At 40.4% G+C, this 27,164-nt stretch overlaps 1 protein-coding gene across 3 annotated transcripts in view; it reads right to left on the reverse strand.

The window, feature by feature from the left end:
* The window catches only part of asic2 (acid-sensing (proton-gated) ion channel 2), a gene marked incomplete at its 5' end in the record, with an annotated part of 500,726 nt that overhangs the window by 167,017 nt on the left and 306,545 nt on the right, over positions 1-27,164 (reverse strand). Inside the window, one exon of one of the 3 annotated variants that reach the window (XM_081369198.1) lies at positions 3,174-3,887. The exons of the other annotated variants lie outside the window; for them this stretch is intronic. Within the exon in view, the coding sequence (XP_081225324.1) occupies positions 3,174-3,887 (714 nt within the window). Of the gene's footprint in view, positions 1-3,173; positions 3,888-27,164 lie in introns of those variants that run through there. 3 annotated transcript variants of the gene reach the window in all.

The raw sequence follows: 27,164 nt of genomic DNA on the forward strand, positions 1-27,164 counted from the left end.
AAATGTGTGCTTTGAAGCTGAACAAACATGAGCACATCTGCATTCATATCATAATATTCATGTGCATGTTTACAAGGTTAAAGTGCTCCATATGACAGAAACATTGAAAGGTTAAATGTTTTAGCAATGCTTTCAAATGAATCATTTCATGGACAGCCAGATCTCAATAGTTTCTGACACAAGTGATCCACAAATGACAGATCATTATGAACTTCATTAATAGCGAGTCGGTCTGGCTTAATTCTGATAATAAAAATTTGAATAATACACACAACATACATTACATTTTGACTGTCAATTTGAACATGACATATTTTTTGCTTGTTAGGAAATGTCCTCTTGTTGGGCTTGGCGACTGGCTGACCGCATCCCAGAGCCTCGGTCGCCAACTTCAAAGCAAATCCCCCAAACCACAAAATCTCACACAGTATACTGCATTTATCAAATGTTTCAGCTAAACACCTGTCACAAAACAAAATATATTGGCTACATAACTGAGAAATCTACCGATATTCTCGAGGAAACTAGAAAGACCACAGAAGGGAGGCACGGCTTCTCGCTCTCGTTCCAGACGGGAGACCCCCTGACGGAAAGCTTCAACCTCAAGGATCATTACAGTGCCAGACCAAACTAATCAACACAGTGTTGGAGCTAATGAAACTCATCCATTTCCATCAAGTGATGGTCATGGCAGACTAACAGTGTTACCATGGCGATGCAGTGATGGAAATCTGTCTTCATAACTACAATTATGAATATATAGATAGCCAGGCTCAAAGGTTTGCAAATGTACTAATCATACTGTATTTCTAAGCCATCTGTGGTCCCACAATGTAAAACATTTAGTAGTAGAACTTCATTAAGTTCAATTATAGTAGTACTGCATGGTCAGTAGTAGAAGTACTACCAATAGTAAAATGTGTTACAAATAAGTTGAGATAATAAATTTCAAACATCTTTTAGTAATATTCATGAGTAAGGCAGAATTTGCTTATTTCTGTAACATCCAACAGATAAACTGCAGCCATATGAAACATCCCAAAGCTGGATATTAGAGTTTTCCCTGCTGGGGCTTCTCCGATTGTCTTACTGGGTCTCTAATACACATTGTAATGAGTAGATAATGTTAAGCTAATGTAACGGAGAGAAAAACTGAGCTGATGAGGTAGAAGAAAATTAGCCATCACACACGGGATTTCCAAACTCTAGTTTTCTGAACTCTTAAAATGGGCGTATTTACCCTCCAGTGACTACTATATGAGCTAAGTAAACACGGATGCTGTTGGGTAAGAAGTACAATAAATAAAAACTCATTTACACGGACACATAAATCATCACGTCTCAAACTATTGATATACTTGCCATTAGAAGACATAAGGCGTGGCTTAAATAAGATGCATACAAGGCACATATGTTCTTGTTATTGTGAAATGGGTTGTTAAAATTCTCCACAAACTGCAGTGTCGTTCCTAAACGCAGTGAAAAACACCTCAGTGACATCCAGCCCTAATTAAGAATTATTGTGAGAGAGTTGCAAAGTAGTCTCGCACAGATACACAAATGCAACAAGAAGCTCTGCTGAAACGTAGCCTGAGAGAGAACATCTGCCCGCGCTCCTCCTCTCCACACATCAAGAGAATTAGGGAAACAACAGAGTGGTAAACAACACAATGAGACTGAAATATGGAGAGAGAGGAAGGTCAGAACCCAAAAAATCCTTCTCATAGTCCCACAACATTACTTCATTTACAATGTCAACATAACAGTGCATCCTACTGCTGTCACTCTGAGACTGACTGAAACATCCCACAACTCCTTACAAAACATTTAACAGTGGCCTATTAATGACACATAAACTTGAAAATGAATAGTGTGCTATATATTCTGTAATTTACAGTAAATAAAATTCTGCAAAATTTTCAAGACTCAGTTTAAAATCTAATAATGGTGTTTGAACCTGTGGTACAGTGATTAGAAGTGACCTTGTAATTGAATATTTTATTGAAATTAAACTTCTGAGCCATTTTTAAACCTTCATTTTTAAACCTAAATAAAGTTAATAAAGTGATTAAACATTTATTTTATTATTGACCCTATACTAAAAGGGGTTAATTGTCACAACAAAACCCTGCCGTTTTTTAAAATAATACAAATAAAATAAACAGTAATAATAATATTAATACTAACAATAAATAATAAAATACTGCAAATATAAAGAGTTTTTTATCATTTATCTTCATACTTTTCTTCATTGATTTTAAAGGCTTTTTAAAGGTCTATAATAGTGCTCATAATAGTTTAATTTATCAGAATAATGTATTTGCACAGAAAGGAATGAGTGTATGCAATACAGCTGCAGCAGTGGTGACTTTGGAGAAACAGGATGAGCACGAGAAGGAAGACATGCACTAACAATAGGAGTCTGAGACTGTGACAGTATTGCAATGTAGAGAAACATAAAGCAATACTCATTTCTATGAATATAAAGAGATTTTACTGAAAAGCACAAATAAATATTCATGTAAAAACAAGCGTTGTGCGCTGTACAGTTGCAAGAAGGTGAGCAAAAAGAGAGAATTCATCCGCAAACTGTTGATACTGATTGACATTTTCTCTTAGGTGTGGGTAGAAAAATCGACATAATCTTATGTCATGCCTGGCTAATTATTTATTGGAATGAAAAAAAAATCAGTGTATGCTAATAGGCTAGACAGTTGCCACACTACCAGATCTCTGTGGAAATAGGTTGAATGTCCTGGAGGTCTTTATGAGCAATGCAAATGCAAATAGCACATAATGCTCAATCAGAATGGCATTATGAAAATCAGCCTTGGAAGATCACATCACCTGATGTGTTTGTAAAAAGCTGGTGTTCAACATCTGACTCCCTGAGAAAAAACAACAACTGTCTTTATGAATTGGGGTCAGAAAGTTCTGATGCGGGTGTACAAAATGCGCTGTGAAATATTTGAAGCATGACGGAGAGGGCAACACAGGACAAGAGCTAACGAGAGGTCAGAGCAGAGTCTGTGCATGTGCTGCATGAAAGAATAAGTCACAGTGAATTTGACAAACACTAGAGAGAAAAGGTGACAGAGAAAGAGACAGAAGGAGAGAGAGAGAGAGAGAGAGAGAGAGAGAGAGAGAGGTGGAGGTCATTTGTTCAGACTCACAGTGGAGAAGTTGTGGGCTCCACAGGGCTCTCCGCGGTACTTGCAGGCCAATAGCATATCCTCCAGCTGGTGGCCCAGTCGGTCCATGAACTCCATGCTGGTGCCCTCGAAGCGCCGTGGAGGCAGGAAAAGACGGAAATCTGACAGCTTGCTAAACCATGCCCGCCTGTCATCTTGAAGCAGGTCCAGCACCAAGGGTCTGGCCGTGCGGTTGGCAAGCAACAGTCCAAGCCAGTGACCCGCAAAGTACAGATCACTCTTAGTGAGGTGGTTCAAACGAATGGGGTTATTGTTGCAGATGGTGACCGTGGGAAAAGCGAGTTCTCTCGCCCACTCTGTGTGGATTCTTGTGTGAGTGGGAAAGGCCAGCCAGTGAAGCAGCCGATTCGAGGACCAGGAAACTAGAAGACCCAGACATGTACATAATGCCAGCATCCAAAAGGCCCGGCGGCTGAGTGAGTTTGACGGAGCACAGATGTGCCGCAATCCATGGAGGCGAGTCCGCGCTAGGAGGGCCACGGTGAGGTGGGACAGATTGTCTCGTGGTGCTCCGGCTCGGGTGCGGCGGCGACGACGGGCCCTGCCTTGGCCCGGCATGGGCGAGGCAGGGCGCAGACAGGGGCCTTCCAGAGCCATGAGGGCCCACAGGGCTGCTAGAGCAGCAGGGGGGGCGCCTTCATCTCCCAGCCAGGCCTCCGCGGCCGGGGCCCTCATGGGGCTCCAGGAGCACAGAGAGAGCCACAACACTGATTTCCTGAATACTAATCTCAATTTTAGAGTCCAGCAATCAAGTCACACACTATTGTAGCACCTGCAAAACTACTCAAGTTTCAACTGAAGCGTACAATCCCAACTCTACTTTGATTTCCACTTAAATATCCTGTCAAATGTATGCAAACTTTATTACTGGATTGAATAAACACATTCACGCACAAACACACTGCTCCCTAAGGTACACAAAATTCACCATGTGTCTTCATACCCACTGACAACCCTCTATAAACCCTCAGGCAACATCCCCAGGCTATTTTCCTTGTTCCTTTCTCTTTCTAGATCTATTTCGCTCCCCTCCTCAGTCCATCTGGTCAAGGTGCCCAGACTTAGTCTTGGTTAGCAGACAGCTTGCAATCAGCAAATCTTCTGAAGTTCAGGCAAGTGAATTGGATCTTAATGAGAGAAAACATTCAATAGATAAAACACAGATTGTAAGAGAGAATAATGAAAAAGAGATGAATTGTGGAAGGCAACGCCAGCTGAGTTACAAGAAAGAAGGATCTGAGCGAGTCTCCAGGCAGGCAGTCCTGTTGGTAAAATGGACCTTTTTCCACAATCCCTGGAGAGAGGGTTTCCTGAACACTAGCTAGAACTGACCCCACAACCCCATGATCACACTCATCTTGTCTTTTTACCTCTTTTTCTCTGGCTTTTACAGTGATACTGAACTGGCTTTTCGCCTTCCCATTTCTCTGTCTCTGTCCTCAACAATGGGGGCACATGGCCAAAAGCCTGGCGTTACAGAGGTCGTACTTCGTGCTAGTTCACACACACATACGCACACACACTGACTCTTGCCTGTAGGAGGGCTGAATGCCGCTGATGTGGAATCTGTTCTGACATGGTCCGAATTCAGCATCTCACTCTCTCTCTCTCCTTCCCTTTTTCCATCCTTCTTTTAGACAGACACTGCATCCTTGATCTTCTTCTCCTTTGATTTTCCTTTGCTAAAAATATCCATTCCAGGAAAATTAAATTCTTCAATTTGTATCCATGTCCCTCCTCTTTACTCTGTCAATCAAAGCATGCTTGCTCCTCCCCCTGCCTCTCGCGTGCCTCCTCTTGTCCTTTATCGTTGTCTGGACGGATTCACTTCTGCCTCTTTGGTCGCTCGAAAGAGAGAGAGCGCGAGTGAGCGACAGAAGCTGCTCAGCATGGGAGACTTTGCTTTCCTTTGCACTGTTTAATTGCTCTGCTGTTGCTGCCACGGCACTCTCGCCTTCCCTTTCGCGCTCTGTCGGTCTGTTCGCTCAGCATTCCTCTCCTCCTCCTGGGTCACTCCATCTATTCACTCCTCCTTCTGCTCTGTCGTTTCTGTTCTCTCCGCACTCCTCCGTGTCCACACAGTCAGTGCCTGGCTCAGCCTGTGCCAGCTCTCTCTCTTACTCTCTTACTTACTTGCTTACTCTCTCTCTCTCTCTCTCTCTCTCTCTCTCTCTCTCTCTCTCTCTCTCTCTGTCTGTCTCTTTCTCTCTCTCTTTATTTGCCTCCATATTTTCCTCACTGCCTGCTTCCTTGAACAAGGCTGAAAAGAAACAAAAGAGTCGCTCTAATGTTTCTCTTCATATGCTTGTTAAAATGTAAAATGGTGTCCTGTGTGTGAGCGTGTAGGAGGGTTGTTTTGTGTAGGAAGAAAAGCCAAAAGAGCTCACTGGTGTCCTACACTTCTTTCTCTCACACTTATATTCTACAGTATGTCACCTCTTTTTCTGTATTTTGCATACATATCTGGTCCTTTTCTCTCTTTGCAAGCTACATAAATATGCCAACATTTTTTTTTTTTTTTACTATTTTGGCCAAAAACCTTTTTCTAGCATGACTGAAAATTTAATTATTTAAGATTTGCATGACAGTGTGGAGAATGTTGTCCAATTGTACTTTCTGTGCCCAACACACCAGCTCACGACCAACTAGGTGTGCAAGGGAAGTTTATTTATTCATTATCACTCAACTTCTCATTCTTAGATTGAAAAAAAAGTATACCTAAAAATGATTCCTAGGGCCCTATTTTAAAGGGTTAGTTCACCCAAAAATGAAAATGATGTCATGAATGACTCACCCTCATGTCGTTCCAAGCCCGTAAGACCTCCGTTCATATTCGGAACACAGTTTAAGATATTTTAGATTTAGTCCGAGAGCTTTCTGTTCCTCCATTGAAAGTCAATGGACGGCATACTGTCCATGTCCAGAAAGGCAATACAGACATCAAATCAAATCAAACAAAAATAACGACTTTATTCCACTATTCATTTCCTGAATAAAATTCCTGAGTGGAATAATGTCGTTATTTTTGTCTACTTTTAGCGCACAAAAAGTATTCTCGTCGCTTGATAAATTTAAGATTGAGCCACTGATGTCACATGGACTACTTTGATGATGTCTGTATTGCCTTTCTGGACATGGACAGTATGCCGTCCATTGACTTTCAATGGAGGAACAGAAAGCTCCCGGACTAAATCTAAAATATCTTAAACTATGTTCTGAAGATGAACGGAGGTCTTACGGGCTTGGAACGACATGAGGGTGAGTCATCAATGACATAATATTCATTTTTGGGTGAACTTACCCTTTAACGATCTAAGCGCATGATCTAAAGCACTTAGGGCATGTCCGAATCCACTTTTGCTAGTTTAATAACGGGTAAAATGGTTGGTGCGTGGTCTAAAAGGGCTGTCCCTATTCTCTTAATGAGTAATGGGTGTGTTTTGGGCGTAATGTGCAATAAACCAATCAGAGTCTCATCTCCCATTCCCTTTAAAAGCCAGTTTTGCTCGCGCCATGGCGGATTGCTATTTACAAGGCGTAATTTGCAAGCAGAAAGACCTAATGCTTCTCCAGAGAGGAAACAGATCTGCTCGTGTGCAAGGCTAAAGCGAAAAATACTGTGCCATTGACTTTAGACCAGGTTTCAGTTGGTCAATGATTATTTGACACAGTCTATTTCAGTTGCCTCAAAATAGCAAGGGGACAACAATGCACCCGAGCACACCTCATTTTCAGAACAGCATGCCCATGGGCGAACAATTATTATATTTGTATTCTATTATTCTATATTCTATTTTGCTATTTAAACAACGTGGTGCAGGACGTGAAAATGATAACTGCGTTGGGCTAAAACTAGCAAAAAAAAAAAAACTTGGGTCATACCTGGCGCCGAATTGCGCCGGGTGTATGATAAATGCAAGCAGCCATCATACTCGACTAACAAGAGATTGCAAACGACGAGTTAAATGCTTACAATAAAAATTTAAATATATATATATTATTATTATTATTTTATTTTTTTTATGAACTGATTTTGATGAACTTAAATACTTAAATACATTTAGGTTTCAGGGTTTAGGTTACATCAGCAAAATGCCATTTAAGGGTCAAATTAGATACAAACACCTCCTTAAGTTAACAATAGTACCATTTTTTACAGTGTATTAACTCACTCATTCACTGACTTCACCTTCACACACATGCAGGTTCCAAATGACCAGTCAGAGTCTTTGCCACATAAGTGGCAGTCACAGATCACCAAATATTTAGAGAGCAACAGATGGAGTAAGGGTTGGATAAAAGTTTTTTCTTTAATCACAAACTGAATACATCACACACAATTTGACGCATCACATCATTCTCTTGAAATGTTTCACTAATTAGCCAATAATCCATTTGTGTTTTTGTTATTTGCAAGTATTGTATTTTTTTTTAAAGAGAGAGAGAGAGAGAGAGAGAGAGAGAGAGAACAAATCCAATTAAAATAAAAGTATATTTAACCAAAGCTGCTTTCTCAGTTAGATATAATTAATAAAGATGCTTTTGTAAGGCACATGGGCTCTGTACATGTAAATGAGTCATTGGGAGATACAAATTGGATATTGATATCATCACAGTCTAGTGACAAATAAGGGCTTTCTTAGAAGAATACTTGACCCCAAAATTAATGTTCTCACCTTAAACAATATAAATCTGAATGATTGTCTTGGGAGATTTTTTTTTTTTTTTTTTTTTTTCAATGAACACAATCATCTTGATTACAAATCAGACTGAACAATTTATTCAGGCTGATCTAGTTACTAGTTCTAGAGTTAATTCACTGGATGGGAAGAGTATCACTGAAAAATTATGAAACTTCAGGAAAATCTGTTCATTACACAAACCTGTGTTTTCAAAGGATTTGGAATATAGCACATTAATCACTATGGATCTTCAACATATTTAATGCCTTTGTTTCTTTGAACAAATCATTCCAGTTTGGAACAATATTAATAAATGATGACGATTTCCATTTTTGTGTTTTCCAGTTCTTCATTATACTATATTATGTAGTTCTCAGTCGCTTTGGATAAAAGCTTCTGGTAAATGAATAAATGTAAATGTAAATGTAATGTAGTTCCAGCTATAAACCAGAAGGTATAAAGTTGAGACTGCTTTAGATTTATAGCTTCATATGCAAAATTTATTTCTTTATCTATATTGCATTAATAGCCTCAGTTGTATGTATTTTTTATAAGACCTAATAAAATTACAATAAATGTGATTTATAATTCATTGGTAAGACTTGGAGAGCTAGTGAAGTCAGATTCATGAAACCTTGTATCTTGAAAAGTGACTTAAAGGTTCAGACCTAGGCACTGACTTTGTCTTGTAAAACATTGTCTTGGACCTGTCTGGCAAATTTCTGGCTGTTCTTTGAGATACTACATTAGAGTAGAAAGAAAAAAAAAATATTAAAATGATTTGTGCATAAAAGGTCATTCTAATACCAAGCAGCAAAAAACTGGCAATGATGTAAGGTTAGGGGTGAACTGGTGTGCAGCCTCGCATAAAACACATTTTAATTCATTTCAACAGGAGAGAGATTCATATTCTCTTCATTGTCCTCATATCACAAGTATAATCTATAACTTCAGTCTGAAGCCCTTCAGCCATTACTTATCAGTTAGCATCACACTTCCCCTAGGATCTCATATCCTCCAGTATTCAAGCAGCCTGGACATCAGTGAATCTATTAACTGCTGCATGATTCCGTCTCAGTAAGTACAATATAGAACATTTGCATCTGGATTGTGTTTTTCATCCTTTTCATTATAAAAATGTGCTAAGTACAATAAAAAGGACAGAAGAATACTTTAGCCTATTATATACATTTCCCCAGTATGTGGGGCGTTTAATTTCACAGCAAGCATGTAACTGATTTTACTATGCTTTCTTTCAGGCAGATGCTTTATTGAGTGCTCATATGGTCTCAGCATGAAACGAGCCCTTCAATGTGATCCCTTATCTTATCATATTATTATCATAAGTGAGTACAGAAGAAACAGACTTCTTTAACACAGCATGCCATCTCAAAGAAATAAACAGTTTACAGACTTGTATGTAAAAAGCATAGATCTAAACACAATGGCGTCAGTTACAGTGCATACGATGCCACACTACATGCTATACACTGCAACTAAAGCCAAGTTTCCATCCACTTTTTGCGCTGTTTTGTTATCGACAAAGAGAATATGCGGGGAAAAAAAACATTATGAAATTTGCCGTCTCCAGCCTGTTTCCATTCAATTGGCCTTTTACCGATAAGATGGTGTGCGTGTTGACGTCACGAATTACGAAACCGATTTGTCGCATATGTTTTGGTGTATCGCAAAAAAAATAATCTGCCCTTTAGCCGTTTCCATACATAGTTATTTTTTAAATATCGCAAATTCTACCTTTTGGGGTTCCACAAGTCAGCACACCCGCCAACACCAAACAAACAAACCCCCCCAAAAAATACAAAAATTTGCCAGCTTACCGTCATTTCAATTTCAAAAATAATTGCAAGTGTCCGAAATATCAGAAGACAACGGCAGAATGAAGCAGTTGCTCATTTGATAGGGCTCGAAGCCCAAGGGTCTGGAAGAGACCACGCAATAAGGCGTTCTGGGAGGAAGTGGTGGAGAGACACTTTACAGAAAGTCTCTGGTCAGACATTCACCACTCATATGGTTATTATATGGTTTTCATGCCTACAGTTGTGGCAGCATGTTGTGTACTCCATAACATCTGTGAGATGGAGAAGCAACGATTCATACAACCTTGTGAAGACTGATGTAATGAAAGCAAGAGACAACCATGATGACCGACCTTCTGCACAAGCTGTGCTTATCAGGGATGCTCTCATGCAATATGTATCTCACTTGGGAAGGCAGTGAGCTTGGGACGACGACGACGACTACACACGAGCATTATATACTGCTTTGCATATAATGTGTGCTGGTCAACTAGTCTAAAATTAAGAAACCCCTAGAAAACAGTAAAAAAAAAAAAAAAAAAAAAATAGGAACATTGTGTACAATTAAGTTAGGCTACTTAATTTATTATTCCAATATCCAAATATGATACCAAATACCACAAGGAAAAGGGCTTCTATTTGTGACGTGCTGTCTTTGCGTTTGAACATTGCACATTTTAAACAGGACACGTATTAGCTGAATAAATGTTAGCCAATAAACATATTTATAGAAAAGAGTTGACAATGAATAGACAGGAGTCCAATAATAGCATAACGAATCACTTATTCTAAAATGAATATCAAGTATAAGTTAGACGAATCCGACATATAATGAGCGCTGTGTTAACAGTAAAACGTCTGTCATTTAACGAATTTTAAAAACACGGAAGGATAATACAAAATGCTTTCTGACATTTTGACATAAAAAAAACAAGCAAGAACAAAATTTAAACTTAGTCAATTTTTTTATTTTACAATTATCTTCTCTCTCTCTGTGTGCGCGTGTCCGTGTTTGTTAGAGACAGCTCGCGCAGCACTGATACAACGCGTCCGTCAAACATAGACTAGGCGCCTATTTAGCGAAGCGGCGCGGAAAGCTGCTTTTGGGAAGCTTCTGAAACACGTCGCGTCGCGGCCGGTGTAAACACAAGCATTGACTAGAATGGGCGCGATCAGCTCCGGTAGCCGTGTCGCAGCCGTAATGCGCCGCAGACGTGTGCGGTGTAAATGAGGGGTGAAGGGTAACGCCCATAGATATCATATATAAACGCTAGGGGCCCTATTTTAACGATCTGAAACGCAAGTGTCAAAGCGCAAAGCACAAGTAACTTTGTGGGCGGGTCTTGGCGCTGTTGCTATTTTCCCGGCGGGATAAATGACTCTTGCGCCAGGCGCAAATCTAAAATGGGTTGGTCTGAAGAGCTTCATTATTCATAGGTTTGGTTTGGGCGTAACGTGAAATAAACCAATCAGAGAGTCATCTCACATTCCCTTTAAGAGCAGGCGCGCTTGTTCTAAAGCGGATTCCTATCATAACGGCGGATTTGCCAGGCGCGCGCCAGGAGCGGTTCACAGCCAAGGAGAGCAACGCTCTCGTCAGGGACGTTGGGGATGGAGAAACCCACCCAAATTAACTTCGGTTAAAAAGGCGTATGATAATTTGGGTAAATGTGTAAGCTAGATGTATGCTTTTATAATAAATTATCTATCTATCTATCTATCTATCTATCTATCTATCTATCTATCTATCTATCTATCTATCTATCTATCTATCTATCTATCTATCTATCTATCTATCTATCTATCTATCTATCGTAATAATGTATGATTTGCAAAAATGAAAACTGCTGCTTCTGTGTAGATGAGAGAATCAAAGTGTATGCGCGTTGTGCACACGCTACATTGATTATGGCCAAGCATGCGCCCTTAAAATAGCTTATGAATAACATGCGCAACGCGCCACTGACTTTAATTTTTCCTGGTTAGTGGCGCAATTGTTTTCTAAACCTGCAAAAAAATATGCAAAAAATGCAAAAAAATATATCTGTAACTCACGCAATTGTGATGACTACAGCTGACGACGGAATCTTGAAAGTTTGTGATAAACATTGGCGCATCTCCTGTGACGTAGGCGCTAACGACGACGTATAATGACGGTGTAGTAGTGGTGTCCCATTTCTTAGGGGAATATTTTCACCCCTACGCCTCTGTTTCAAGGGGCAAGGGTAAGGGGTAGGCGAAGGGGTAGGGGTAGGTGAAGGGGTATAAAATAGAATTGGGATTGGGCCTTAATGTAAGGTGAGTGATCAGCACACACACAAATCCTCTTATCTCGCTGAAATCTTGACGGATTTACAAACGGTTTGGTTTCTTACAAACGTTATTAACGTGGCTATAATTCCGAATGCTTGAACATGCAAGTTATAATTATTCATATGTATGCAGTGTATGTATGCAGTGTCATAGCTACATCTCTGACGTTTATAATAAACCAAACCGTTTGAAAATCGGTAGGAAATTTAGCAAGTTATGGTTATTTAAAAGTACATGCACCATTAAACAAGTGAGCGAAATGCCTGTGGCAAGATGGCCGCCACGTACAAACATCGACCTCCATTGGCCAGCAGCGCGCACGAGACATCTAGTGTTTATATATGATATCTATGGTAACGCCGGTTTCACACTGCACGCGAGAGCGGAGGCAGCGCAGAAGCAGTGTTTATGGTGAGCGGGAGCAGGACCCGCACATTTTGCTTTCACACTAGCAGCGTTTGTGTACAGACAGAGTACTCTATAATGTGTAAGTAACAAAGAAAATATATTTCTTTGTGGAAATTTGAAATGAGATTTTCCGAGCCCCAAAGCTCTGCTCACTGTATGGTCCTGAAAAAAAAAAAAAAAAAAAACCTGTGCATGTGAACATAAACTTCTCAGCTTTACAACATCAATCTATTTTTACCGAGAGCCATGTACACACTTCACATATTCACAGTCATTGCCTACAAACAAACAAGCAAACAGGACAATTGCATATGAAGTATTACTGAAATATCACTGAATTATAGATACTGTAGATGCACACACACTGGTCTTAAATCTGTAAGATGTATGCATTTCTCTTGAATGGTATTCCCACATGCTAAAGTGATGGATCGCTTTACTGATCCAGCTAATCCAGCTGTAATTAGGCAAATTAGTATAAGAAATGACAACGTCTGATTCAACCCTTTCCACTCCAAGATAGGTGTTAGAACAAGCTCATTCCCCAAAATGGCTTATCAAAGAGAAGAACGAAGTCAATGGTTTTGTTGTTTCTGCACCACTTGCACCACTTGGAATCCCAGTGTACCCACAAGCATCAGCCTTATCGAGGGGAGGAAAGGCGGAGAAAGCCGACGAACGATCCCGGGAAAACATGGGAGCCTTCCAGGACCGCGTGACTTCGCGGCTGCCCGGGAAAGCATGGCAGTCAGCTCGGGATCAGACTCGGGCAATGCTGTCACGCCCGAAGGCGGCAACACAGCCGAATCCTCACTTCCCGAGGACTCACGCCCACCTTGTAATGCAGCGATCGACATTGCATCCTCCTCTGGAGCTCCAATCGAAACACGTGGGGCCTCCGTAGAGGGACCAGCGGTCTCAGTTTGAACACTCGCGGGTACCACTGCTGAAGAGGGGTGTGTGGACCGTGGACGTCTCGGCGGTATGTCCCACACAGTCACCCTCAGGTCACCCCGGCCACCAGCCGAAGTACTGGCTCTCGCGGAGTCAGTAGATCGGGGTGTGGGTAGGGGGACTCTCGCTCTAGTGAGCTCATTGAGTCTCGACCGCAGCATGGAGATGGTCATGTTCCCGCAGTGGGAACATGAGTCATCCACGAACGCTGCTTTAGCGTGATCAACGCCCAAACACGCTAAGCAGAGATCGTGCCCATCAGAGAAGAACACATCGCGACCGCAACCAGAAGTGCACGGGCGAGGCATCTTTAAAAAGACGTGCCGCGTGCAATGCTCTTTTTGTGAGAGGAAAAACTCTGCGGATGCTGAAGCGAACAGGGAGAAGCACACTATCTGTCAGATCACTGAACAGATCAGCAGGGTAGTGAGCACTCGCTGAAATCGCCGTCACACCAACACCGGAGAGTTCGCTCGTCTCGAAGGGATGAGAAGAAATAACTCAGAATATTTGGCTTACAGGGAGTGGAGAAGTTCTCGGCTCCGAAGCGAAAACATATCTGCATGTTGCCAGCGTACTTCCTTATATACCCCCTGCGGTGGGCAGAGATACGCTATGCAAATTCCGCAGACCCATGGCATTTCATTGCCATTGGCTCGTTTTATATACTCGAAGGTGATAGGCTTCTATGCGAAACCCCAATCGTCGTCATCCGACGTAACTCGGAGTGACCACGAAAGGGAACTTAATTTGAACACAGATTTAAATTAAATTCTCTTTCATGTCTCTGTGCTTGAATGGATGCGGACACACAAAATGATCTCAAAATACCTGTATCTGTGAGTATCCTTGTAAACACAGTCGGTTATGTCTTAAATGAATGTCAACATTTGAGAAAGAAAACGGATGTCTATCTATATATTGGATGTGTAGGAACTGAGAAATTAAGAGATGCCGGACAGTCTGGTTGAAGAGCGACCAGACCCTGAGAAGACAAAGGACCTCTCTGGAAATTAACATTTGAACTCCCCCTCATGCACTATTGAGACGAAAGTCTCACCTCAGAGTCATCCTAATCTACATCTCTTTCTCTCATCCCCCTCTCCTTCTCCCCCATGCGAAGATCACCAAAAACTGGCCCAAGAATATATGGTTTAATGTGAATGATTAACATAGAGTATTATACATATTTAGTATCATTTGAAATGTCTCATTGCGACTGGTAAAAATGTCCCATTCCCAAATTAGTAAAACAAAAGGTAATAAGGTTTTTAAGAGTTTAAGGATAACTGGCGCACAAGGAGGGGTTGGTCTCCTGCCAAATGGTCTCCTTACACCCAAAGGTGTCAACTCTGAATGCAAATTCAGATGTTTCCATGTGAAAGGTTCTGGCTATATGATGAAATGCAGCAGGGGATTCGGGGCCTTCTGTTACTCAGATGAGCTCATGATGTTGAAGGACCTCAAAGAATTCAGCATCATGTATTTTAATGTTGGGTTCGCATCTCTTCTCTTTAATCCAGAACTTTTGATGTTTTGTATTGATTATCTTTGAATTGATTATGTAATTGGCATGATACATTTACCTGACATAATAAATTGTTACATTTGATTATTCTAACTGACTTTGACATTATTTTAATTAAAGACTTAAAAAGAATAGTCAAACATTAACTCACATTTAATGATGCACAGATATCATTAAAACCTTTTCATTTATGGAGTCATGAAACTCCAGGAACATGAAATTGTCTAGCTATGACTTATTGTTTCACAGGAGTTTAAATATGACGAAAACACAAAGGCCGAATTTCCTTAATCATCCATCACGATGAGTAAAATCAAAGAATAGTTCTGATGTGGAGCAAAAGATTGTTGAGCATCACAAAATAGAAAGTGGCTGTAAGAAAATAGCTAAAGAATTGAAAATCCCCATTTTTTGACCATCAGGGCAATAATTAAGAAGTTATAATCAACTAAAGATGTTACGAATCTGCCAGGAAGAGGGCGTGTGTCTATATTGTCTTAATGCACGGTGAGGAGGAAGGTTTGAGTGGCCAAAGACTCTCCGAGGATCACAGATGGAGAATTGCAGATATTACTTGAGTCTTGGGGGTCAGAAAGCCTAAAAAAAAAAATATCAAACAACCCTTACACAACCACATGATGTTTGGGAGGTTTTCAAGAAAAATCCTCCTCTCTCCTCCAAAAATAAACTCCAGCATATTCAGTTGTCAGACACGACTGGATCTTCAAAAGGGACCGGATTCTGTGGTCAGATGAAACAAAAAAAGGGCTTTTTGGCAGCAAACCCACCAGATGTGTTTGGTGCAAACAGGGATAACAAGTACCCCATGCCTTACGGTTAAATATACTGCTGGATCTTATATGTTGTGGGCCTATTTTTTTGCTGGAGGTCCTGGACATCTTGTTCAGATACATGGTATTATGGATTCTAGCAAATGCCAACAGATAAAAAATCAAAACCTGACTGCCTTTGCTAGAAATCTTATAATGGGCTGTGGTTGGATCTTCCATCAGGACAATGGTCCAAAACAAACATCAAAATCAACACAAAAATGGGTAACTGAGCACAAAATGAAGCTTCTGCCATGACCGTTCCAGTCCCCTAAACTGAACCCTATAGAAAATGAGTGGGGTGAACTGAACAGAAGAAGCACCAACATGAACTTCTGAATCTGAAGGATCTAGAGAGATACTGTATGGAGAAATGGTCTCTTGTCAGTTATTCTCCAAACTCATCAGGCATTATAGAAGAAAACTCAGATCTGTTATCTTGGCAAAAGGAGGTTGCAAAAAGTATTTAATAACAGGGAGCCAATAATTATGGCCAGCATGTTTTGGAGAAAAGCATTTATTTTATAATGTGATTTACCCCCCACTTTCAATTATTTTACTTCAATGAAAGGTTAGATTTTTGCGATTTTTTTTTAATGAAAGATCAAAAGGATAAACAATGCAGATTTATTTTTACATCCATTTTTGATCATATTTACCAGGGGTTCCATTAATTCTGACCACCACTGTATATTTGTCTACCTCTCACACATTCTTTTTTGCTGATCTGAAAAACTGATCCATGACTAAAAAAACACAATATGAACATGGGGTAGAGAGAAGTCTGATCTATCCTCTGAAAGTGTCCGAATCTGTATGAAAGGGAATTGCTTAGTGTTTGTCGCCTGTAATGAGGCAGCATTATTACAAACAACAAAAAACATTCTTGAAATTAACGAGCAGAAACACGCACAAACTTGCCAAAACTGAGCCATTTAGTGTTCTTTTCCCACTATCAACAGATGGCCTCTATGGTATAGAATACTGTATGCATAGCAGGCACAGACTGAGATTTAGAAAAATGGCAGATAGCAGTCAATTGGCTATGCAGAGTGAGCTAGATAGTGCAGTAAAATATGCATGGAAATGCTTGCAATTTAAAAACTGCCATTTAGAAAAAGTTGGGTAATGCTGTGTAGGAGTATTTGCACAATGGGGGTATTACTGTCAAACGCAAGGACTAGGCATATCAAAACAATGCAAAAAGAGATGTAATAGTAGGTATTAATGTGCACCAAAGCACCAGTATGCATGATTTGAGGAGTTCCTTATTTGCTGTGCTAAATCAAGGGAGATTACCTTGTATAGCTATTTCTCAACAGATTTATCCTCCCTAATTTACATACAATCTAGAGTAAGTGATGATTGAGATTGTGATGGATTTTTAATAGATAAGATAGTAAACTATCTTTTAAACTAACCATGATTCTAACAATTCTAACATATAAACCTTACTTCCCCTTTTAGTTCTAACATTCTAACAACTTTGGACAGAACGTACTAAAACGTTCTGTTCTTTGTCTATTTGTATAATGGAAAATTCTCAAGTGCTAACCATGACAAAATCAAAAATATACTGTCTGTATTATGTCATGATATATTGAGTAATCATTGATAGACGGTAATAGAAGGTGACGTGAGTTAACTCATGAGTTAGTTATTTGATCTTATTTGTTGTGTCTGTCTTTATCCTATAAAACCTGATGTATTCCATTTGCTGGTGGGATTCTCTCTGAAATTTGTCTGAGATCCTCCAGCCGTGCTTCTTCTTGGGGGCGATTCTCTGAGAAATGCTCGGGAAACTCTCCCGGCCGTGATTAAAGCATTTAAAGGACATTTGCTGAAGTCTGTCTGTCTGGTTATTATTGCTGCGCAGCAAGTTAGTTAGGGAAACAAGTTAGGTATTACTAACTTGGCCGATGTCGTGTGTAGACGCGCAAGAGTATAAATATTATTGAACGGGGACGTCGACTGTAGATGAGACCCAGAGAAACTAACGTCGACTGTAGACGTTCGGGGACGTCGATTGTAGACGAGACCCAGATAGACTTAAGTCAGGTGCGAAATAGGTTTAGGAAATATCTACAACAAGATTCTTTCAGACATCTCTTAATTTACCAGGACAAGACTATGAATCTCAGAATTTCAGGAAAAAACTGAAATAATGTGCAAAGCACTGCTTAAACACCAGCTGAATAGATCAATATTTAAATTCGGGATGAAACGAAAGTTGCGATAGTCTATGGTCCATGGGGAATTGATTTGATTGTTCGATGTTTGTGGTTTGCTATTGCAGTGATGTCATTTAAGTGACAAGTTGTCCCGCCCTCACAACTGTAAACGCCTGTCATGCAGAGCAGAGAAGAGCTGTCGCTGCAAGAGGGAGGGGAAGATATTTTGATTAAACATTATGAGGTCACATGAATTAAAAAATTATAAGGACGTGCAAGGATAAATCAGTTAAAATACTGCAAAATTACATAAAAAAAATAAAAATGGTCCGTTTTGATGTCATGGTGACTTTAAAAAAAGAAAAGATGCCCTTTGTCAAGGTGATCATTCAGAAAGTATTCTGAATAATAAGCACTCCAATAGCACTATTTATCAATGACCTCAGTCTGCACTATGAGTTTTTTAATCAAGGCATCACCAAACGTGTCTGATATGAGAAATTACCTTTACCCCAGAATCACTGCTTTAAAAGCAGGAGACTATTGAAATTAATGGAAGGGCCATGCCTCATCAGACAGGAAAGGAAATTAATAGTGTTTGTGCGAGAGGGGAGATCGAAATAGTGCATATTCTCAATGTCATCCACACTCATCTACTACACAATGCTCTGATATTATTGAGTGGGTTTTTGCAAAGAATAATAAGAGAAGGAGATACTAAGAGTGATGGAGGTAGGTGTGGCTGACCAGCAAGACCAAATTAGAAAGCAGCAAGCAGCAAGTGATGGTAATCACCTGAAAAAATATGCAGCTGACTTTAAAAGGGAAGGTGGCCATCTCAATCAGTGAGCATTTACTGGGCTGATAACAGAACAACAGGCAGCTTTTCACCCTGCTAGTTCATACTGCTGCAACAAACGGCTATATTTCAAACATTATAAAGCAGGTTGCTATATATGTAGGGAAACACACACGGCCATGTTCACAATAACCTTCGACACTGACTGCTGTGAGACAAGAAGGGAATACATACTGATAAACAGATTTACAGCATGATTACGATTGTGCTAGTGCTTTTACACAACAGCTCAAGAGGATAATATTGAGTAACTTACATTTTTAAACACAAGTTGTGCTAGTATTTGTGCTACGGCATAAAAAATAAAGCCATTGTGCTTTATTCATGTTTTGTTACTGAATAAATCAGTTCAAGTTGTTTCCTTATTTAATTCATCGTTTGAGTGAATGATTCAATATCTGCTAACACTTTACTCATGGGCGTAGCTTGTGGGGGGGCCAGGGGGTTGAAAGATTTCGCTAAATATTATTTTTCTAATTAATATTTTCAACTTAAAAGTAAATATGCATATAATGCAGTTATTTTAATACATACATTTTTTTATGACTTTTACAATCTTGTGAAAGTGATCTGCAGGACATTCTGTTGTAGCGGCTCTTGCATTTATGTCAGGAAAAGGACCATTTACATCCAAATGTTATTTAACACAAAATGCAATTTACACAGAACACAATGTAATTTACACAGAATAAAACTTAAACAAAGACTTCTTAATCTGCCATTTTCAGTGAGATTTACTAAATATGAAGTGTTTGTGTGCCTGCTAATGTGAGTTTAACTTTAATCGTTCCAAACAGATATCTGTTTTAAAGAAGCCAGTGGGTGAGTAATTCACTCCTTGATTTGCTTCATAAAATGCTGCTGCTCTATGTGATCATTAAAACCACTTGAATGGTACACGGAGTGTGCATTTGTACGTTTAATATAGAAAAGCTAAAATGTATTTAAAAGTGTGACTGACCTGGGTTCCTGACTTTATTATGGTGGTCCCTCAACAGACATTCTATTGACTAAGTAACTTTGCAATTATTTGCCAACTTATTATACTAACCCAAGCCATAACACTTAACATCATTCATAGAAGTTATATATGTGAATTAAATCACTAACTTCTTGGAACAACATAGTTCTAATGGTGGGGAACATTGTAAACTTCTAAAGTTCGCAGCTCGGATTTAAACCTGGCTAGTGTCTTCTGCTAGTTAGCTAAGAATTAAAGAACTATATAAACTGCTTAATGACAGATTGAAGATACTTTTTTATTCAGATTTGTCTTCTTTTAAATAAACACTAAAAATGTTTTAAAAATGTTTCCCCAGGGGCCGCCATTGATTAGCAGACCATCACCTGCTGTTAGCATTCCATTGACTCCCATTCATTTTGGCATCACTTTGACAGTGAATAACTTTACATCTGAGGCGTTTAAAGACTCTATTTATCTATTGTTTATTTCTAAAGAAACACGACAATGTATAAAAGGCTCCATTACCTTGTATCTTACGTTATGGCCCGTAGAAGCAGTTTTTGTAAAAATAGGCTAACGATTGCATCATAACCAAGCGACTCTCTGTCGCACAGTAGAGAAATTACCGTATAGACAGGAGGAGAAGCTCGCAGGCAATCAGAGGGACGTGGAGGCAAAATGACAAAATAATTAATCAGAATACTTGGCAAAAGTTGCTCCTGCTCCTAGCTCATGGACACCTCCTACTCACGCTCTCCGTCTCTGCAAGTTTCGGAAGGGAATTCAGATTTCTCTTGGCACAGCTACTAGAAGACAGACAGATTGCTCACGTCAAATCTACGTCGTCAAGCTCAGTTTGAGTCTGTGCAGTACGCTCAGCCATCAGTGCTTCTAATTGACTTTACTTTTCTCCGTTGAAGTCTATGGGGTCGCTGTGTCCATTTCTTTTACTGTCTATGGCTTTGATAAGGCTGAATCAAATCGATCACAGGGATGTAGGAAGTATGGCAAAGTGACGCAGCATCTCATTCCCTACTCAGGGAACTAGGGTTACAGTCGTAACCTGAGACGTTCCCTTTTGAGGGAACTCACACTGCGTCAATGACGCTTTGGGAACGAGAATGCCCGAACGCCATATGACCAAGAACCGTGTTCAAACGTGTTAAAACTGTTGTGACATGAGAACTCTAGACCCAGGGGTATCCATGTCTAAATCATAGAATCTGACAAACGTGAGCGGCGAAGACCAGCCCGCTGCATCACAAACTTGAAGGGAAACCCCAGAAATAAGGGCCTTGGAGGCCGCCATACCCCAAGTAGAATGGCCTCTAGTGGCCAAAGGTGAAGGTTAGCCTATAACCTCATTTGCAAGAGAAATAGCCTCGACTATCCATTTGCTGACAGTCTGCTTGGATGCAGGAAGTCCTTTTTTAGGGGGCCCAAAGCAAACCAGCAGCTGATCAGACTTCCTCCACTGGGAAACTCTATGGATGTACGTGTCCAGAGCTCTGGACAAATGAGGTTTAATTTCTCCTGATCTTTAACCTGTTAAGCTTCACCAGTGCGTCGGCGCACTGAAGCGTTTTTTTTTTTTATTTAGTTAAAAATTACTATCAGATTTAATGTTATACATTGACAAACTATACATCATTAAAAAGATATAAGACTCAAGTTTCAGTATTTGACCACTATTGTATTCTGAAAAACTTATAGTGACAGTTATGTCTTAATTTGTGTCAGGAGTTATGAAATGAAAAAATGAGTCGATACCTTTAATATGAATTATGAGCGTCAGCCGCTTTCATTCATAAAAAACTCCGTGCTGTCGTCATGACAGCGATACACAAAACAACGTCCCTCAGGGCTTTAGCTCAAAAATGTGCAGATTTGGAGAAATATTGATATATTTTCATAAGTTTTCATCAGATTTCTATAGACAGGAATAATATTTATTGAATTTATGCCCAAATGCGTCGATGTAATCATTATGAGCGCTGGACACTGTGATGTATTGTGTTTTCAATCCATACCAACAGCCTGAGGGCGCTACATTCACAATAATAGTCCATTTATGTAACATGAAGAAGAACCATGATCATGTGACAATCCAGGAAGTCTCGAACACACACAAAGCTATCAGAGATCGTTGTTACATGCAGAAAAAAAGACTTTTTGAAGACAATAAACATGATTGAAATGATATTTGGTTTACCTGTGTTCTTCAAATAATGTCAGGTATTTCCATAATAATAGATTATATTTATAATGTATTGCTAATCGATATAGACTTTATCATTGTGCAGAATAATAAAAAATATATATTTTCTGTCTGATTTTTTAATCTGAAGCGAAATTATATCACAGAAGATTATTTAAAACACTCTACTTGCGTTATAAATTAAGTTTGAAGCACAAAAATGGTTTTAATCTCATAAATTGTCGTGTATTGATGGTGTGCTAAGCTAACATGCTAGCTAGCTCTAGGTGCACCTGCCACATATTGCAGTTATCCTTTTATAATTTTTTTCTAAATAGGCTTACTAAAATGTTTCATTATTCAAGCAGGGCATTTGATCCAGTTTTTAAATGTTAAGTAAGAACTTTGATAAAAGAAATTAGGGATTGAAACCCTATGAATAGCCAGTCGTTAGTAACTATAATGCAGACAAAAGAAATGCATATTTACAGCCATAACCAGGCTGGAGAGGTGTGAATGTGTGCAGGGGGAGACTGAGACTGAATGGGGCTCGTTTGCACCACAAAACAATAGAGACAATATACTGGATAGATGGTTAGAAGATGGCAATAAACATCAGAAGCATCTTTAACGTCAAATCAAAATAAAGTCAACTGACATGGTCTTGAAAAACATGTAACTAAATACAGAGTTTTGGACTTATTATCTTCAGATTTTAAACATAAAATGTTTAGACATGTGGCTTTAGCTGTAGTGCATTTCTAGATTGCTCCAGTGCCAACTTCAATTTTATTTTCATGAGGATGTTTCATAAAAAATTATTTCTAATAACTTTACAAAACTTTGAAGCTATTTATAACAATTTTTTTTCATTATGACAATAATTAATTCTACATTTACAATAAACTGCCAGGTGTCAGCTTTCAAATGGGATCATACTTGTGCTTTTAGTGCAAAGGGTTCATGAACTGTGTCTGTTTAAGTTTGGGTATGTCATTTCTGGGGATTTTTCAAAAGTGGCGTTGCAGCTTAACAGGTTAAAAGGAGGAGGACAGAACGCCTGCAGTAAAATAGGCCGTGGTACATTGGTTGGAACTTTAGGTACATATCCGGGTTTAGGATAGAGGAACGCTTTGACCAACCTAGGTGCAAACTTAAGGCATGAAGAAGATACCGATAGGGCCTGAAGATCTCCTACTCTTGCAAGTGAGGCTAGAAGGAAAACAGTCTTGAGGGTCAGAAACTTTTCTGAGACCAACTTTGAGAGGCTCAAAAGGAGGTACAGATAAACCTTATAGAACAAGAGCCAAATCCCAAAAACCACACTCGGCTTGGGCAATGCGGAGCTACCAACAGGACACTCACTACATCCTGGCGAACCTTCTCCAGAACTCCTGGGAGCAGAGCAATTGGGGGAAATGCGTACAAACGTAGCCTCGACCACGTCTGCACAAATGCGTCCAGTCCCAGTGGGGTTGGATGCGTGAGAGAGAACCAAAGAGGACAGTGCGTCGTATCCTGAGACGCAAACAGATTCACCTGTGCCTGGCCATAAACTCCCCAAATGTGCTCCACCACCTCAGTGTGGAGCCTCCATTACCCGGGCCTCAGCCCCTGCCTCGACAGGAAGTCTGCTCCTATATTCAGATGTCCCAGAATCTAAATTACTCTCAGGGAGAGTAACTTCCCAAGGGACCACAAGAGAATCTGGTGCGCCAGTTTGCATAGTGAACGCAGATTTATTGCATAGTGAACGATGATTCATATAGGAGACCACCGACGTGTTGTCTGTGCAAAAAAGCACGAGATGGCCCCTCAGGTCTGGAAGGAAATGTCTCAACGCATTGAAGACGGCCATCATCTCCAGGCAGTTTATGTGCCACATAAGATGATGACTCCTCCATAGACCCTGAGCTGAGCGGCCTTCCATTACCGCTCCCCAGCCTGTGAGAGAAGCAACTCGATGGCACAGAGCTCCTCACACAGGACCCTGGGATAGAAACCAAGGTTTTCTCCATATAACTGAGACACCGTGTCATGTTATCTTGATCATACGGAGTGGGTTCCCCCTCGGGGAAAACCCCTTGGTCTTGAGCCACCATTGTAGGGGCCTCATGTACAGCAGGCTGAATGGAATAATGTTGGATGCTGCTGCCATCAGGCCCAACAGCCTTTTTAAACAGTTTGACAGTGAGTGACTGGCCTAGCTTTATCTCTTTTACAACTGTGAGGATCAAAGCGACACGAACAGGAGAGAGCACGACCCTCATTGTCACTGAATCCCACAAGACACCAAGAAAGGTGGTCCTCTGTGCTGGAGAAAGCACACTTTTCTTGGCATTTAATCTAAACCCCAATTTCTTTATATGCGTGAGAACGACATCTCGATGCCGAACCACTGTCTGTTCCGACTCTGCCAGGATAAGCCGTCGTCTATATAGTTCAAAATACGTATGCCCTGCAGCCTGAGAGGGGCTAGAGCTGCATCTACACATTTCATGTACGTGCGGGGTGATAGAGCTAAACAGAATGGAAGAACCCAATACTGATAAGCTTTTCCCCCGAAAGCGAACCTCAGGAACTTCATGTGTTGTGGAAGGATGGAGACATGGAAGTATGCATCTTTTAGATCTATTGTGACAAACCAGTCCTCGGATCTGATTTGAGTCACGATTTGCTTCAACATTAGCATTCTGAATTTTAACTTCTTTACTGAACTACTGAGAAGATGAAGATCTAAAATGGGACGCAACCCCCCATTCTTTTTTGGGAACAATGAAGTACCGGCTGTAGAACCCTGAGTCTCTGTTGGCAGGAGTCACCAGCTCTATTGCTTCTTTTGCTAATAGTGCTTTCACTTCTTGTTCCATCACCAGAGCCTTCTCTGGATGTACTACTATGAGTAATACCCCATTGTAGTGTGGTGGATGAGAACCGACCTTGATTCTGTACCCCTTTTCTACTATCTGCAGGACCCACTGAGATATGTTTGGCAGAATCTTCCACTATGACAGATAATCTACTAAGGGAACTGGTGACATAAGGTCATTTCGGTGACCTGAAGCATACTGGCAGGAAATAACCAAATTCACTTACTTTCGACCATCCTCAGAGGGCGCGAGTCTGACGCAGCATCGTGAAGGCACTGAGACAGAAGCTCGCTGGAAACCGCTGGGCCCCGAGGCACAGAGGGTGGTGGTGTTGGCAGAACGGCCTCCTGAGGCACCATGTACTGGGGTGAATACCGTTCCACTCCGGAGGGGGCTGCCCTCAGAAGTCTGACACCACAGGCACAAGGACCTTTTCTTTGCAGAAGCCTTCTTTACAAGCAGAACGTTCCTCAGATCGGTCTGCGGCTTGGAAGACTTCAGCTGAGAATGTCGTCCCGCACCCCACAGTTTTTGAGATAATACCTCCACCAGCTCCTGATTCGCTGGGAAGAGGTGTTTCTTCTTCACCCATTTCGATGCTCAGCACATCTAGTTCCTCAGAACTAGACAGCTGAAGCACCTGTGCCTCTTCCAGAGTGGAAGGAACCATTTGTGATCCCCACGTCAAGAGCTTCAGGAGATCACGTAGAGAACGCTCACTTGAACTGAATACCCTCCTCAAAGAGTGACAAGCGAGAGCGGAGCGTGCTGTTGTAAAGTTTTTCTTTCTTCAAAGCAGAGACCAGGAGACAGTTGGGATCGCGTTCAACGGAAGTTATTCTTTATTGAGAACTCCTCTGTACGCGGCTGTAGAAACTTCCAACATGATCTGATCTAACATAACTTTACATGTTATCTTATAGGCATTTTAGGAGGAGGGACTTTTGGGGATGGCATGTAAATGAGTATACAGGTTAAGGTAAGCTGCCCCAGACCCCAGCGTGTTTACCAGTATCAATTTAATCAGCATACCTATTCAAATGCTGATACTGGCCAGGAAACTCTGGTTCCACGGGCCATCCCAGAGCCATTTAAGACAAAAGGGTGCGTCTTGGAGCTACTGGCTAGAGCCATTAAAGACTCATTTAAAACACACTAGAGAAAACAGGGTTTAGGAGCTGTTGATACCATTGTAACCTAACCTTAAAAGCTAAAATCAGTATTCTTCACTGTAATGTTATGTAAGGAAGCATATCTGAAAACATATTCTTAAATTTTAACCCTTCAGTCCCCTCTTTGAGAGTTCTTAAAAAAAACTCTCACAAAATACAAATTTAAACACATAAAGTTAATTCTGTAACTGGTGTAAGTTACAGGCACATCGCATATGTTCATTCTTGTAACTTGTGTAAGTTACAGGCACATATAACTTGCTCTGTGTTGTTCATCTGTAATTGCATGTTGACACAGAAACAAACATGCACTTAGGGTCCGTGAAATCTTACGGGTAATATTCTTTTCTGGTTGAAAAAAAACTGTTATTTCCTTGTGCTGGACGTGAGTCATTTGTTGGTTGACACACTTGATACTAACAGGTTTCCGAACCATGAAAAGTTATCTTCAGTCATATTAACCAGGTGCAGCACTCAGATAATGGTGCAGGCTTGTAGTCTTGATCATATCCATGGTTGACTGAAGGTTTTGTATTTCTCTGCGTTGTGTATTTTTTTCTTCTTTTTCTTTTGTGATTGGCTCGTTCAGCAGTGGGTGTAGTTGTCTTCTTGAGGTTGTGGCTTCATATGCAGGTGAGACGTCGTTGCATATGGATTTTTGGAACAGCCATCAAGTGTTTATCTGCACAGAGGAAGAAAGAAAACAAAAGACGACAGAGCAGTATTTGTCCAAACACTAGGGTTGTAGCAGTATTTGTTTAAATACTAGGGTTGTAGCGTCTGCTGCAGTTGTTTCATTCTTTCCCTATTTCTTAATTTATTTGACACCTATGGACCAGTGAGGTAAGGATGGACTAAATGGGGAAAGGCCTATGAGGTTGTCTTCACCCTGGATTGGCCCCTGACGCCTGTTGCGTCAGTTCTTTCCAGGGCCCTCACTGAACCGTGTCCTATTCTGTCCCTGTTGTGTGTACACTGTACAGTGTGTGAGAAAATTGGCACATTTTCATTCTCCAGTGAAACATCAGTCTTAATAGACATCATATAGAGCATGGAGGTCTGATTGTAGTGTTCTGCAGTGTAACATTTATGGCTGTGAGTTTTCTGAATGTCCCCCAAACAAAGGCTGTGACAGTCACTTTCCTTTTGTTCTATTAAACAAAAAAAAATAAGTCTTTCATCTTTGT

Source organism: Scardinius erythrophthalmus (assembly GCF_964197995.2).
Source record: "Scardinius erythrophthalmus genome assembly, chromosome: 1".
Classification (NCBI taxonomy): Eukaryota; Metazoa; Chordata; class Actinopteri; order Cypriniformes; family Leuciscidae; genus Scardinius; species Scardinius erythrophthalmus.